The following is a 17,046-nucleotide window of genomic DNA, read 5'->3' as shown; positions in this document are numbered from 1 at the left end:
CAGAATATGCCACTTCAAAATATGCCTCTTTGGCATAAGGATTATTTTGAGCTGATTATTTTTGAGAAAGAGCAGGCTCAAGAGAATCTCTGAAAACAGTAGAAATTACCCTTTTCTAGGCGAAATTTACGTTTGTTAGCGTCTCCCTCTCTCTAAAGAGAAGGAAGGTTGACTCTAAATCACAAGAGAGTCTCAATGGAGAAGGCACTGACAAATCTGCAAAATAATCTTTACCCTTGTTTAAGTGCTTTTCCTATAACCTCCCATAACTGGCCTCCCTCCAATCCCCCTACAGCTTTCTTTTGTCTTTAGTTGAAGATAGTATTTAAGGTGGTGACTTGGGCCAAATCAGGGAGTTACTTGGCTTGTTTTTCTTTTGTTCATCTGTGTATTACAAGGGGTTTCAGCCAAGAACTCATAAGGGTAGAGGGAAAATTATTTTCCTTCCTATATTTTCTATTGCTAAAATTAAGAATCTAAAGTGAATTGAGGGCTTCCCTGGTGGCGCAGTGGTTGAGAATCCGCCTGCCAATGCAGGGGACACGGGTTCAAGCCCTGGTCTGGGAAGGTCCCACATGCCACGGAGCAACTAGGCCCGTGAGCCACAACTACTGAGCCTGCGCGTCTGGAGCCTGTGCTCCGCAACAAGAAAGGCCGCGACAGTGAGAGGCCCGCGCACCCCCGCTTGCCACAACTAGAGAAAGCCCTCGCACAGAAACGAAGACCCAACACAGCCAAAAATAAAATAAATAAATAAATAATTTAAAGTGAATTGAGGGTTTCCCTGGTGGTGCAGTGGTGAAGAATCCACCTGCCAATGCAGGGGACACAGGTTCGAGCCCTGGTCCAGGAAGATCCCACATGCCGCGGAGCAACGAAGCCCATGAGCCACAACTACTGAGCCTGTGCACTAGAGCCTGCGAGCCACAACTACTGAGCCCCTGTGCCACAACTACTGAAGCCTGCGCGCCTAGAGCCTGTGCTCCGCAACAAGAGAAGCCACCACAATGAGAAGCCCACACACCGCCACAAGAGAAGCCACCACAATGAGCAGCCCCCGCACCGCAATGAAGAGTAGCCCCCGCTCGCCGCGACTAGAGAAAGCCCGCGCACAGCAATGAAGACCCAACGCAGCCAAATAAATAAATAAATAAATTTATTTATTTTAAAAAAATAAAATAAAGTGAATTGAGTTCTTGATATCTAATTGTATCAGCAACCCTTTGTAAAGAGTGAAATTTGGAGGAGGTGTGGGTAGGAGGTGGAGGATATCAAAAATAAAACTAGATAGTATCTTTTAAAACATTCCGTGATGTTATTTTCTGAAAAGTAAACTGGTAAACTGATTGGCACATATATGCATCCAAAACGGAACCCCAGTGTGCTGCTTCATTCACTCATTCTCTGTGTTGAATCTTCAAATTGTCTAACACTTGACATGCTCTCTGTACCACAGCTCTGCAAAAGCCAGCATTCGTGCAATAGGCCTCACAATGGAGAGGCTTATGAAGCAGGTACTATTGTTACCGATCACAAGTTCATGCGCTGGGTGCACAGTGAGGCCAAACAAGCCAAAACATTGAAGTTTGGAGCAGAGAAATGTTTATTGCAGGGCCAAGCAAGGAGAACGGGCGGCTCGTGCTCAAAAGACCCAAACTCCCTGATGGTTTTCAGGGAGGAGTTTTTAAAGGCAACATTTGGGGTGAGGGGTGTAGGGTGTGTGACTTTCTTCTGATTGGTTGGTGGGGAGGTAACAGGGTGGTGTTCTTGGGATCTCAATCATTAACCTGGCTCCCACCAGTCTGGGGTCTCTGTAGTTGCCATCCTCCACCTGGATGGGGGCTTTAGTTCCTGCAGAACAACTCAAAGATCTGTATCAGATTGTTATGTATATCCCTTGAGGAGGAACTAAGGCTCTGTTTTAATCACTGCACTATTATTTTTGACTGCTTTTCCTTTGTTTCTGCATTCCCTCACTTCCCTAATTAGTAACTGCTGGAATCTGCCCTTTGGAACTCAGGGAAAGTATAGGAGGCTGAAGCCTCTTTCCTACAAAAAAGAATGTGGTGAGGGTACACAGAAAGGCTTTTGTACCTGGGAGGGCCCCACAGAGTCCTGCTGGGTTTCAACCTCATAGCTGAGGAAACAGCATTCTGGAAGCACTAGGAACCCCTTTGGTTATTCAGCCTCCAAGTCCATCAGTCAAGCTCTGGAAGCAATAGCCCTCTGAGCTCTCCTTTTCTCCCTCTACAAAGAGATGGGGACATTTTGCTTCTCCTTCATTTTATTTATTTATTTATTTTTAAATTTATTTTATTTATTTTTATTTTTGGCTGCGTTGGGTCTTTGTTGTGGTGCACGGGCTTCTCATTGTGGTGGCTTCTCTTGTTGCAGAGCACGGGCTCTAGGTGCACGGGCTTCAGTAGTTGTGGCATGAGGGCTCAGTAGTTGTGGCGCACAGGCTTAGCTGCTCTGTGGCATGTGGGATCTTCCTGGACCAGGGCTTGAACCCGGGTCCCCTTTGTTGGCAGGTGGATTCTTAACCACTGCACCACCAGGGAAGTGCTTCTCTTTCATTTTATAAGTCACCACTGAGGCAGGAAGGGGCAGGGCACAACTTTTAAAAAAATGACAGCCACTGAGGACATAAACTGGTTAGAACCAACTAAGTCCAAGATGGCAGACAACTGACTTCCACTAGACCTTGAGCCTCAGTATACGCTCAGTGTGACACATCAGCAAGCTAAACGACACACCCACAAGCGCCATGACAGTTCCAAGGCCAATAATAAACGGCCAAAAAATGGGCGGTGACCCAATTCCTGGAAATCCTCACCCCTTCCCCAAAATAGTTGGAATGATCCTCCCACTCATTAGCCTATGAAATTACCCACCCCTATAAAAACCGACAACCCTCTACCCTGGCACCTCTCTTGCCTTCTGAGATGGCCCATACTCTGTCTGTGGAGTGTGTTTCTCCCTGAATAAACCTTCTTTTACTTTACTATGGCTCGCTCTTGAATTCTTTCCTGCGGAAAGCCCAGAGTCCACACTTGGCGGCCATCGCAGGGACTCGCCTGAGACCTGGGACGTGACCATCCTCTTGCGCCCCACTCTCTTCCCTGCAACACCACCACCTAGTCTACTCCTTGAGGCACTTCTCCCCATAAGTCTGGCTCAGTAGGATTTATAGCCTCTCCTTTCCTGATTAAAAACAAACTGAAAATCTATTCTGACAATTTGGTTATGGGCACATGTTAAAGTTTATTACAATCTTGCTGCAGGAGCTAAGACCTCAAGCAAAACAATTCAAAGATTCCTCTCGGCAAAGACATTTACAGAGAAGAGTATTGGAGGGGAGTAGAATTTTCCACCCCAAAAGGTGTCTCTTTGGAATATTATTTTAAGCTGGCTATTTTCTAGGAAACAGTAGACATGGGGAAAACTCTGTAAACCAAGTAGGAGTTACCTTTGTGTAAGAAACATTTATATTTGTAAGGGAAATCTCCATTTGTAAGGATGTCTTCCCTCTCTGTACCTGGAGGAGGAGCATGACTAAATCTCTAGAAACTATCATGGAGAAGGCAATGACTTAAATCCACATAACAACCTTACCCTTGTTTACTATGCTTTTCCTGGTAACCTCCCATAACTGACCCTCCCTACCCTCAACATCCTCTTTTGTCTTTAGCTAAGGCTGTATTTAAGGTGAAGCTTTCACCATTTTGGTGCGTTACTCAGTTTTTCTGGTTCTCTCCCATGTATATATGTTTTTAAACTTTCATTTTCCCCTGTTATCTATCTCATGTCAATGTAATTCTTAGATGAGCCAGGAGAACTTGGAAGGGTAGAAGAAAATTTCTTCCTCCCCAACAGTATTTAGATGCCAAAAGAAGAGTAATTCTATTTAAAGGTCACTAGATTCTTGACTGTGGGAGGGGACCTAGTTTCTCCAAAACATTAAATTTATCCAAAAACTGCTTATATTTTTATCAGGATCACTTATGAGACAGGAGGAAAGGAAGCAGGGCACAACCTTTAAAAGAATAACATAGCCGTTGAGGATATGACAAAAGCTGGTTAGAACTGGTACTTCCCTGGTGGTCCAGTGGTTGACTCCACGCTCCCAGTGCAGGGGGCCCAGGTTCAATCCCCGGTCAGGGAACTAGATCCCGCATGCTGCAACTAAGAGCCCGGATGCCACAACTAAAGATCCTTCATGCCACAACTAAAGATCCCGCACACCGCAACGAAGATCCCACGTGCCACAACTAAGACCCAGTGCAGCCAAATTAATTAATTAATTAACTAAAAAAAAAAAAAAGCTGTTTAGAACCAACTAGGTCCAAGAGGGCAGAAGATTCAGATTCGACTTCCAGTGGACCTTGAGCCTTATTATATGTTCATTGTAATACATTAGCATATGCTAAATGACACACCCACCAGTGCCATGACAGTTCTGAGGCTAACCATAAAAGGTCAAAAAGTGGGCGGTGGCCCAATTCCTGGAAATCTCCACCCCTTCCTCAAAATAGTTGGAATAATCCTCCCACTTGCTGGCCTATGAAATTACCAGCCCATAAAAACTAACCACCCCATATTTCGGGGATTCTTGCTTTCTGAGATGGCCCACACTCTGTCTGTGGAGTGTGTTTCTCTCAGGGCAGTTCTTGCCTTTTGAGATGGACCACATTCTGTCTATGGAATGCATATCTCTCTAAATAAATCCACTTCTTACCTATCACTTTGTCTCTCACTGAATTCTTTCTGTGTTGAGAATGAAGAATCTGAGCTTCATTAAGTCCTGAGACCAGGTGTGTGATCTCAATTAAAAGACAGTGGTTTTAAGTCCCATCTGAGTTTTGTCTGGGTTCAAGTCCCAATCTGAGTTGTGCGGTTTCACTGGCAGTGGCACAGATTATACCCATTTTACAGATGAAAACAACTGAGGTCTCAGAGAAATCAAGGAATTTACTTAAATTCTCAGTTTTTTCAGCTATCAATACAAGTTCTTATCTGTGGACCAAAAAAATATTGCCTGCCATTTCAGGAAACAAAGAATGTTTGCCTGCCATTTCAGTAAACAATGTTGCCGGCCATTTTGTAAACAACAAATGTTGTAGCCATCAAGCCATCAGCTACCGCAATTGCCCCCTAAAAGTGCACCCTGAGGGGAATTCAGGATGAAGAAAAACAGGATAATGGCCCTAGAGAGTTAAGAAGAATAATTTCAAAGAGTCCAGACTCTTGCATCTTCCCATAGGTAGAAAAGCACTAAAATCATTAACTTGAGATATGTGGTTTTTTGTGATTAACAGTAATCTTTTCATGTTCAACTACATGTTTTTTACATGTTCCCCCCCACCCCCAGCAAAAACTCCTATATATCCTGGCTCCTCTCTTACCTCTTTGGAACACTTCCTCAGAGATATCTGAGAGGCGGCATCTCAGGCTAGAGTCATCCTGGGCTAGAGTCCTCGGTAAGGCCACCGAATAAAACATAATTCTTAACTTCTAGATTGTGCAATTTTTTCAGTTGACATATATTTCTGACATACTATTTTTTTTATCATATTGATGAATGGAAAATTTCTAGATTTTTATTAATTTCTTGATTTGATTTGAATACTTTGAAATCCAATTTACAGAGTTTCTTAAAGTTTCATTGACTTATTCAAAGCTACTTATCTAGAAAGTTGAAGAACCCTGATTCAAGTCCAGGTCTTCCAACTCTGAAACCGGGATTGTTTTCACTGCACTAAAAAGGAATCAGGCTGTCTTGTGTTATATAAGGCCTTTCTTCCCTACCATTTGAAAAGAGGGACATGCTTCTTAGAACCTCAGTGCTATTTTTTTTTTATTGGAGTATAATTGCTTTACAATGTTGTGTTAGTTTCTGCTGTACAATGAAGTGAATCAGCTATATGTATACCTATATCCCCTCCTTCTTGGACCTCCCTCCCATCCCCACCTCCCATCACCACCCAGCTAGGTCGTCAGAGAGCACCGAGCTGAGCTCCCTATTCTATACAGCAGGTTCCCACTAGCTATCTATTTTACACATGGTAGTGTATTTATGTCAAACCTAATCTCCCAACCTCAATGCTATTCTTGAACTGCTGTCGATGGCAAGTTCGTGTGCCAAACACACAGTGAGGCCAAACAAACCAAAACGTCGGAGTTTGGAGCAGAGAACGATTTGCTGCAAGGGCCAACCAAGCAAAGAGAATGAGTGGCTCATACTCAAAAAACCTGAATTCTCGGATGGGATAGTTCTCCGGGTTGTTCTCCGGGGAGAATTTTAGGGCTGCAGGGTGTGACTTTCTTCTGATGGTTGCTGGCAAGGTAAGAGGGTGGTGCTCCAGGGACCTTGTGCTCAGCCTGAAGTTACCATCCTCTGCCTGGATGGGGGCCTTAGTTCCTATAGAAGGACTCTACGTATATCTCTTGAGGAGGAACTAGGACTCAGCTTTCTCGCTGTACTATTGTTTCTTGAGTGCTTTTCCTTCGTTTCTGCATTCCATCACTTCCCCGATCAGTAACTGTTTGAATCTGCCCTTTGGAATTCGTGGAAAGTCTAGGGGGCTGAAGCCCCTTTCCTACAAACAAGAAACTGGGGACACAGGAAGGCTTTTGTGCCTGGGAGGGCCCCGCAGGGTCGTGTTTTAAAATATTTATTCTTCCACATTTAAAAGTGTTATTTCTTTTAATGATTTTTTTTCTTGAGCACAAAAGTAATACATGATTGTTGTTTAATATTTAGAATACAAACAAAATACAAATCTCCTATAGTTCTACTACTCAGAAATGGCCATGATTAACATTTTAGTGTATTTACCTTTAGCCTTTGTTTAGAAAGCATAGGTATGTTATTAGGGTTGAAATTCTATTGTTTATACTTTTTTTATACTAAAAATATCTGCATAAGCTAACTGGATTACTTGTTTTGCAAGCCACAGAGCTATTAATGACTTGTTTTTTGTTTGTTTGTTTGTTTGTTTTGCCACACCATGAGACATGTGGGATCTTAGTTCCCTGACCAGGGATCAAACCCGTGCCCCCTGCAGTAGAAGCACAGAATCTTAACCACTGGACCACTGGAGAAGTCCCTGACTTATGTTGTTAAAAAGGAAATGACAGGCCCAAAATGGAGTCACTTGTGTTAAGCCCCATGTCAGCAAATCAAGACTCAATACCCAATCTAATTGTAGTTATGACCTCTTTCAGGAATGCATTCTGCACTGGTCAGTCGAATTTTCTGGTCAGCACCAATGAGGTAATCTTCCACATAGCCCCCTGCCATCCCAGTAGGTAGGTTATCTAAAACTGAAACAACCCACTCTTTTCCCCTTTCTGCCTATAAAAGCCTTCCATCTTGCACAACTCCTTGGAACTCCATTTTATTTGTTAGATGGGATGCTGCCTGGTTCATGAATCCTTCAATAAAGCCAATTAGATCTTTTTTTTTAAATTTTTTTCATTTTATTTATTTATTTTTGGCTGCGTTCGGTCATTATTGCTGTGCGCGGGCTTTCTCTAGTTGCAGCGAGCGGGGGCTACTCTTTTGCTGCGGTGGGCAGGTTTCTCATTTCAGTGGCTTCTCTGGTTGTGGAGCATGGGCTCTAGGTGTGCAGGCTTCAGTAGTTGTGGCGCACGGGCTTAGTTGCTCCACGGCATGTGGGATCTTCCCGGACCAGGGCTCGAACCCTTGTCCCCTGCATTGGCAGGTGGATTCTTAACCACTGCGCCACCAGGGAAGCCCCACAATTAGATCTTTAACTCAGTTGAATTCTGTTTTTTTAACAGTTTGAATTGATAAATTTTATATCAGTGTCTTCCTAGAGTATAATTCAAAATAAAAAACACCTCGGAAAGCCATGTATGGACTTTATTGTAAATATTAATTACTTAGAATATTTCATGAGGTTTTGATTTTTCATTAAAAAAAAACAAAAATAAAGCTGCCATAGTTTTTCCTACTGTTTTTTTTTCCCCCCAAGATTTCCCCTTCGTAATGGTTAATGAGAAAAACGGTACTAATTTGCTGGCTGGTATTAATGTTAGGAGATGTTGGTTATTATCAGGGGCACAAGTTTAAACTCTGGTTACCTAAACAAAAATGTCCATCAGGAAGGAGTTCTTTGTTTTTTTCATGCCTCGCCTTACTGCATTGCAGGTCTAATAGCTTTGCTTTTGTCTACCATCTGGTGGCCAGCTGAGAGATCCAGGAGAGAAACTGCCTCTTCATTTCTTCTTTCTCAATTTCTGCTATAGTCGAGATAATGTCTTCCCTGCTCATTCTATTTGAACAATTTTCTAATACTATATTCCAGAAAAAATATTATGGAGAGATATCAAGTGAGTATACTTGAAACCAGTGGAGTGCTTACAATACTAGTGCAGTGGATTTCTTCCACCAGATGACCCGTGCCTCATTTTAAAAGATTTTCCCCGTTAATAAGCAAAGAAGCATTTTCTAAACACAGTACTTAATAGTTGTTTGCAACATTATTAAAATGATTTTTATTGTGGCTTTCTTAAAAATGATGTCTTTTCTTGGAAACCTAATTTGCTACCATAGCTTTGAATTATCTGACATCTCCTCCCAAATTACAGCTCTTGGTAGTAGGGATGAGAAAAAGGAAAACTGCTTAGTATTGTGCTTTTGCTTTATTTGCATGGATTGCATTTCTTTGGTTTTTTTTTTTTCAAAATAAAGGTGCTTTTAAAATTAGCAACAGAAATGACAATACTCATTATATTCCTTACTCCTTAGTTCTGATGAACCAATGAGTTTGACATGAGATCTTTCATTTGCTAAACTTAGCTCTAAAGGAAACACCTGCAACTAAGATAAAACTGGTGTTCATGGGTGAAAGAAAGGTACTTCATGATGGGCCAGAAGAGAGTCCTACACAGCTGCGTCTTCTCTCTCGCACCGAGTCCTCTCCTAATAACTCTTCAGGCACTGTCCCTCTGCCACTCTGTGCCTTTTTTTCTTGTGTCCCCATATCCTGTCACCCCGATTTGTCATTCTCTGGACCCCTTTTAGCCACTTGCTGATGGATGACACTCGGTCAGCCACAAACCAGCCAGAATAGCTTAGAACTCTGCACCCGACCTTCACAGAAGTTTTGGTTTCTATTTATTGGGAAATTGCAAAACGACAAAAAATACTATGAGTTCAATACTTTTAAGCAAACTTGTATTTTATTTACCACTATAGCATCCACAAAGTTTCAAAAAATAATAGTTCATAGATGTGCAACACACACACAATGCTCAGGGTGCACAGGAATTATGGGACTCAGAGTAATTCTGCAGCCACAGAGCATTTAGACAATATTATTAACGTCTTTAGAACAAACAACCCTACCTGCTTCCCATTAAAATTCATGTTACAATTATAGGCAAATTTTGAATCATAACCAAGTCGTCCACTTCTAAAAAGTGGTCCTGGCCTTCCCCACGATGTATTCTTTTAGTACAAAATAACCAGAAAGATGCAGGTATGCCATACTCCGTCTGCCTTATGGCATCTTGTGAAAAAATAGCTGGGCCAGTCTGACTTCCCCAGAAGTTGAAGTGGGCTTTAGGTGCAGATGTTCTTGAATGGAAGTATACACCATACATGCCAGGATAGAAAGCAAATTTTTCCCCAAAATACTGTTCTTCAGGAAAGAGAGCTGCTTTATATTTTTTTCTTTACTTTGTCCTTTTTGAACAAAGTACTCTTCAGGAAGACACTATCTCTTGAAAGGACCTCAAGTGATGGCAGTTTTCTATCTTATAAAGGTCAGCTAGCAAAATCCGGGGGAAACGGTGAAAACATTTATTAATTATTCCTGAGGTTATGACCACGGAGAACAAGCATTGGAGATCATAATTAGTAAGCTTCTTACAAAGGTATTAGAAAGAGGAATACAAGACCTATTTGTGGAGATTGTGAATATGCAAGGGAAAAAAAACCACTTGTCCCAAGGTTTAACAAATGGTTCCTGAGATGCAGTAAAATCTCCACTGACAGCATCCTACTCAATTCAAAACCTGTTCTATCTTAAATAACTAGAAGGGAACTGTTAGATGACTCAAAATGTTGTTCCAGTGATGAGAGAGACCCTGCTGTAGAAGATCCCTGTGAAGAATTTGACTAAAATTATTTGAGTGAAGAAAAAGTAACTTTTCTAAATTAATACCATTTTGTATAATTTTTGATATTAAATGCAAGTATTTAAATACCTAAATGAATAGATGGTTTAAATAAACTTTTAAATTGTTTCATTTACATCCATAAAAGTTCTACATTCAAATTGCAGATGAACTAATGTAGACTTTGAAAGCTACATAAATCAAGTTGGAAAAGGACACCAATGCTTGAGGCATATGTGTGTGTGTACATATGTGTCCGTGTGTGTGTACGTTTATGGAGGAGCGACAAAAGCTCCTCCAGGTGATTCCAATCCTACTCCTTCACCATTTCTCTTCCTAGTCCCTTTTTTTTTTTTTTTTACTTAAATTTTTTTTTAAATTTTGGAAGCATTATAAATGCACAGGAAACAACAAAAGAATATACAGGAAGGTCCCAAACATCCTTCGTGAAGCCTCCCCCATGTTAAGATCTTACATATATATAATACAATGTCAAAATCAGGAAATTGACATTGGTACAATGCATAGAACTTACTCAGACTTCACCAGTTATACAAGTACTGATTTGTGTTTGTGTGTATGTAGTTCTATACAATTATATCACATGTGTAGCTCCACATAACTATAGCCACAATAAAGATTCATTGCCAACAACTACAGGCCAAACAATGTCTCCCAAACTGTAAGAATTGCCTAGGTGCTTGTTTTAAAATACAGATTCCCAGACAGACCTCTGCCCAGAGATTCCCATTCCAGAAGACTGGGGTAGAGATGGGAATTTGCATCTTTAAGCACCCTAGATGATGCTTAAGATCAAGTAACTTTGAGAAACACTGGCCTGGAGCATTAAATGAAACAGTATAACGTGAATTGGTGGCTGTATTTCTTGTACATTATAAACCTGACTTCCTTCCTCTTCCGCCAATATGGAAAGACATCCAGGCCTGGTCTCTCCCTGTCAGCGCCTTTACTGGTTGCTTCCCATGGAGGGGCAGTGAAAGCCTGTTACCAAGACCGCCTTATAGGGGTCTGGGAGAGTCTGGAGTTAGTTCCTGGTTACTATCTAGTTGGTGAAGTTGGAACACTGCAGGGGTGAGCTATCCACCGGCCAGAGGCAGAGAGAATTGGCAGCAGCCAAAGGGACTTAGGCAATCATGGCAACTGGAAGCAAACAGAAATAGCTTATAGGAATGGAATTCTCCACAGTGATGAGGAGGGTTAGCATGGGAGAGCCTAGGTCTTAACTGCTCTACTGTACTTGGCCATTCAGGGAAAGGGCCTTAGTATTCTGACTCTCAGTTCTAGGGGACTAGAAAGATCCCCCTTGCCCCAGCAGCTTATTAGTACAGATTAAGAAAGCAGGGAGGTCAAGGCCTTAGGCAGCTGGACACTAGTTAATGTTCCCCTTCCCCCACCCCCATCCTGAGTGGAGGGAGCTAGATCAGGTCCCTTTCATGGGAAAGGGCCTTGTCCACCTGGTTCTTGGGAGTGTCAAAAGAGCACAAAAGGGCAAAACTCATGGATTCTTGATGCTGGATAAGACCGATGTCATCTGAATCAAAAAAGGACCCCTTAGAAGTTAAATATGAACTCATGAATCACTAAACTCCAAGTTAATTATTTATTATAGTCAAGGATAGAGTCTATAGTAAAAGATGATCCTCTAGAGACTGCAGCCCCCAGACGACAACCCAACATACAAAAACATCCAAGGGATGGCAGTGAAAAGTGAAACTGCTCTGGTCAACACAGCAGAAAGCCCTGATCAAATGAAAGAAAAATTCAAGAGCTTCCTCAGAATTTCCCTGTTTGGTAAGATCTTAAAATTAACACAGAGAGCAGGAAAATCTTTTAGGTTAGAAAAAAAATCCTCAGGTATCTCTGATCTGGTCAGTGGGTTCCCTCTAGCAGTGCTTACAAATTGCAGGTCATGACCCATCAGTGGATTGTGAGATTTTTTTATAAAGGAAATGAAAGAGAAAAATACTAGAATGCATTGCATGTAGAAAGAATAGTAATTCATGAGATTTTTTTTTAAAGTAATATTTGTAAGCATGAGGGTATAATAGTTTGCATTGTGAATTGTATTTATTGTGACTCACAACAAAAATTTAAAAATGGACTTCATAAAGGGTTGACTCCTGCAGTTCTGTCCCAGGGCAGTTTTAAGCATCCATTCAAACATTGCTTTGGGTATGAGTTCACATGGTCATTCTGTTTTGTTTCGTTTTTTTAAATTTTTATTGGCGTATAGTTGCTTTATAATGTTATATTAGTTTCTGCTGTACAGCAAAGTGAGTCAGCAATACGTATACATTACCCCCTCTTTTTAGGATTTCCTTCCCATTTAGGTCACCACAGAGTATTGAGTAGAGTTCCCTATGCTATACAGCAGGTTCTCATTAGTTATCTATTTTATACATAGTATCAGTAGTGTACATATGTCAATCCCCATATGTACACTAATACGCATAAAATAGATAACTAATAAGAACCTGCTGTATAGCACAGGGAACTCTACTTCGCTGTACAGTAGAAACTAACACAACATTGTAAAACAACTATACCCGAATTTAAAACAAAATAAAACACTGACCATAAAAAGTGAATATTCTTGTCTATCTTTTTTTCCACAAGTGTTATCTAAAAATAAATTGAAATTTTTGAGGGAAAAATAAATAGTGTATATATGTCAATCCCAATCTCCCAAATTCATCCCACCGCCCCCCATTCTGCTTTTTAAGATTGTTTGCCTTTTCAATACTGAATACCGAGGACCAGACTGCATCTCAGCTTTAAGTGTAAATCATTTATTGAAGCTAAAAAATGTAACATTCTATAAAGAAAGACTATTGACTGGTATGTACTGGATTAAAGATCTTGTTTTGGATTTTTTTTTATTTACTTGTTTTTTTTATTCACTTATTTTTAATCATTTTACTTATTTTATATACAATATAAATTTAAATTTATTTGTTTTTTTTTTTTTTTTGGCCACCCCACATGGCTTGTGGGATCTTAGTTCCCAGACCAGGGATCAAACCTGGGCCCTCTGCAGTGAGAACTCGGAGTCCCAACCACTGGACCGCCAGGGAATTCCCTAAATTTATTTGTTTTCATGAAATTGAATTGCTCCTTGGAATAACATGACATAATCTGAAGTATTTTTAAAATGATAATAGGGACCATTAAAGCCTATATTTTCACTTTACCCTGACAATTATAAAAAACTGCAAAGATACTGACGGTACAACTGAAATATAATCCCTGCCTGAACTGAACTTGAATTTTTGATAAAGGTAGATCTTCTGGAGCACCTGCCAGGCCAAATTTGACACCTTTAAAAATATCATCCGGACTTCCCTGTTGGTCCAGTGGTTAGGACTCCACACTTTCACTGCAGGGGGCACAGGTTCAAACCCTGGTCAGGGAGTTCCACATGCCACATGGTGCAGCCGGGAAAAAAAAAAAAAAAACCTCACTAAAAAAAATCATCCAGGGGGCTTCCCTGGTGGCGCAGTGGTTGAGAATCTGCCTGCTAATGCAGGGGACACGGGTTCAAGCCCTGGTCTGGGAAGATCCCACATGCCGCGGAGCAACTAGGCCCGTGAGCCACAACTACTGAGCCTGAGCGTCTGGAGCCTGTGCTCCGCAACAAGAGGCCGCGATAGTGAGAGGCCCGCACACCGCGATGAAGAGTGGCCCCCGCTTGCCACAACTAGAGAAAACCCTCGCACAGAAACGAAGACCCAACACAGCCAAAAATTTAAAAAAATAAAAAAAATAAAAAAATAAAAAATCATCCAACCTTTCAAAATTCTAAATGACTTTTTAAAAAGCTCTGCATTAGCCCTATTTCCTACCATCAGATTCTCTTCACATCTTCCACTGTTCTTCATATCAATTTAGTAAGAGAATATAAACATCTACCTTGGACAGCACTCAGAGTTCCTGGTACAAACAGATGGAAAAGAGGAGTAACAGTAAAATAAACTTTTAAAAAATGGTTCTGAAGAACCTAGGGGCAGGACAGGAATAAAGACGCAGACGTAGAGAATGGACTTGAGGACACGGAGAGGGGGAAGGGGAAGCTGGGACAAAGTGAGAGAGTGGCATGGACATATACACACTACCAAATGTAAAATAGATAGCTAGTGGGAAGCAGCCGCATAGCACAGGGAGATCAGCTTGGTGCTTTGTGACCACCTAGAGGGGTGGGATAGGGAGGGTGTGAGGGAGAGGCAAGAGGGAAGAGATATGGGGATATATGTATATGTATAGCTGATTCACTTTGTTATAAAGCAGAAACTAACACACCACTGTAGAGCAATTATACTCCAAAAAAGATGTTAAAAAAATATTTTTAATAAACTTTTTATTAAATCTAATTTTGGAAATGATATTGACTTCATATATGGATTAAGTTAGAAAAGTCTGAACATTAAAGTAACACTTAAAACACATTTTTAAGATAATTCACCTCTTCTCTTAATTACAGGGAAAGGCACTACTTCAATAAACATTTCTACTTTCACAGCCTACCTCTTGTATTTAGTTACAGTAAATTAATAATACATTAAATATAGCTATTGATCTGCTCTTGGTAGAACAACTCAACTTTTCAGATGCTTGTTATGACTCTCCATGGTGTTTGCTGGAGAGTGGTAAGATCCTATACAGCTGTGGTTACAAAAACTAACATCTACAGGGCCTATCTAAAACTAGTTTATTTTCTATTATTTTTAGATATTAAAATCCTTCCATCTTCAGTGTCTGTCTTTGTGCTATTTTACTAGCACAAGGTCTGGCATATAATAGATACCCTATCAATAACTGTTGAATGAAAGAAAATTATAATTTAACTCAGAAAATGGCTGATAAAGAAAGGCATGTGCTACTGGTCCAGCGCTGTTGAGGGAGAATGAACCAAGGCTGGAGAAGGGGGTCTGGACTGGGCAGGCAGGGTCTTGCAAACTTTTTTGAGAAGTCTGACTGATACCTGTAATGGAAACCTACGAAGGTGTCAAGCAAGAAAGTGATGTGGTCAGAAGTGAGGTTTAGATGGTCACTCTGGGTCTTGTGTGCAGCATGGAATGGATGGATGGCCGAGGCAGAGGGATACTAGTTAAGAGGCCACTGAGATTCAGATACGAGGAGAAGGTGGCCTAGACCAGGAGAGTGGAGGGGAGGTGGAGAGAAGAGATTCAATAGACCTTTGTAAGGCTGAGCTGAAGGAACTGGGTGATTACTTGGAGGAGGTGAGCACGAGGGAAGAGTCAAGAATGAGGTCCAGGGCTTCCCTGGTAGCGCAGTGGTTAAGAATCCGCCTGCCAGTTAAGGGGACACGGGTTCGAGCCCTGGCCCGGGCAGATTCCACATGCCGCGGAGTGGCTGGGCCCGTGCACCACAACTACTGAAGCCCGCACGCCGTGCTCCACAATAGGAGAAGCCACTGCAATGAGAAGCCCGCGCACCGCAACGAAGACCCAACGCAGCCAAAAATAAAAATAAATAAAATAAATTAAAAAAAAAAAAAAGAATGAGATCCAGGCAGTGTGCTCCACTGTCCCGCAGATCTGTCTCTTGCTTTGACAGTGTTTGGACAGAACAGACCCAGGGACGCCCCTTGCTCCAGCCTCCCACCAGCCTCCAACCTTTTTTTTCCAGTCGCAGCCTTTGGAATCAGCCACTCAGCTATCCTTGGCCTCCGGGACGAGCCAACACCATTTTTTGAGCTTAGCTCCTTATTACCGATCAACTATGAGCTCCCAGATTCATCAGAATTGTTCTACTGACACAGGGAACTCCACTTCACTGTACAGTAGAAACTAACACAACATTGTAAAACAACTATACCCTAATTAAAAAAAAAAAAGAACTGTTCTACCAAGGTGGAGGCCGTCAGCAACTGCCCGGTCAACATGCATCTGTGGGACTCCCACACCTACCTCTCTCTGGGCTTCTATTTCCATGGCGACGATGTGGCTCTGGAGGGCGTGGACCACTGTTTCCACGAACTGGCCGAGGAGAAGCGCGAGGGTGCACAGCACCTCTTAAAAATGCAAAACCAGTGCGATGGTCGCGCCCTCTTCCAGGACTTGTAGAATACTCACCAAGATGAGGCGGGTAAAACCCAGGACACAATGGAAGCCACCACTCTCATGGGAAAGAACCAGACCCAGGCACTTTTGGATCTGCGTGCTCTGGGTTCTGCCCATGCAGACCCCCACCTCTGTGACTTCCTGGAGAGCCACTTCCTGGATGAGCAGGTGAAACTCATCAAGAAGATGGGTGACCACCTGCCCAATCTCCACAGGCTGGCTGGTCCCCAGGCTGGCCTGGGCGAGTCTCTCTTCGAAAGGCTCACCCTCCAGCACAACTAGGAGCCTCCGGAGCCCAGCAGCCTTTGAGGAGCCCCTCTGGTGTCAGGGCTTCTGCCTGAAGCCCCTCTCTGCAGCCACTAGGCAGCTTTTTTTTTTTTTTTTTTTTTTTTTTTTAATTTATTTGATTTATTTTTGGCTGCATTGGGTCTTCATCGCTGCTCATGGGCTTTCTCTAGTTGCAGCAAGCGGGGGCTGCTCTTCGTTGCAGTGCGCGGGCTTCTCATTGCGGTGGCTTCTCCTGTTGTGGAGCACGGGCTCTAGGTGCGCAGGCTCAGTAGCTGTGGTGCACGGGCTTAAGCTGCTCTGTGGCATGTGGGATCTTCCCGGACCAGGGCTCGAACCTGTGTCCTCTGCATTGGCAGGCAGATTCTTAACCACTGTGCCACCAGGGAAGCCCTAGGCAGCTTTTTAATCACCCTGGAGCCCTCTCTCAAGCCTTGGACCAAAATGGAAACAATAAAGCTTTCTGCAGAAAAGAAAAAAAAAAAGAGACCCAAGTTTCTGGCAGGGACCC

At 42.2% G+C, this 17,046-nt stretch overlaps 1 protein-coding gene across 1 annotated transcript; it reads left to right on the top strand.

The window, feature by feature from the left end:
- The first annotated feature begins 16,037 nt into the window (after positions 1–16,037).
- Positions 16,038–16,532, top strand: LOC132376367 (ferritin light chain-like). Its single transcript, XM_059942048.1, is given in 1 exon segment — positions 16,038–16,532. A coding segment is annotated over 1 exon segment (462 nt). The 5' UTR covers positions 16,038–16,070.
- The last annotated feature ends 514 nt before the right edge of the window (positions 16,533–17,046 follow it).

The sequence above is a fragment of the Balaenoptera ricei genome, chromosome 12 (assembly GCF_028023285.1).
Source record: "Balaenoptera ricei isolate mBalRic1 chromosome 12, mBalRic1.hap2, whole genome shotgun sequence".
NCBI lineage: Eukaryota > Metazoa > Chordata > Mammalia > Artiodactyla > Balaenopteridae > Balaenoptera > Balaenoptera ricei.
This window is presented reverse-complemented; position numbering and strand designations above follow the sequence as displayed.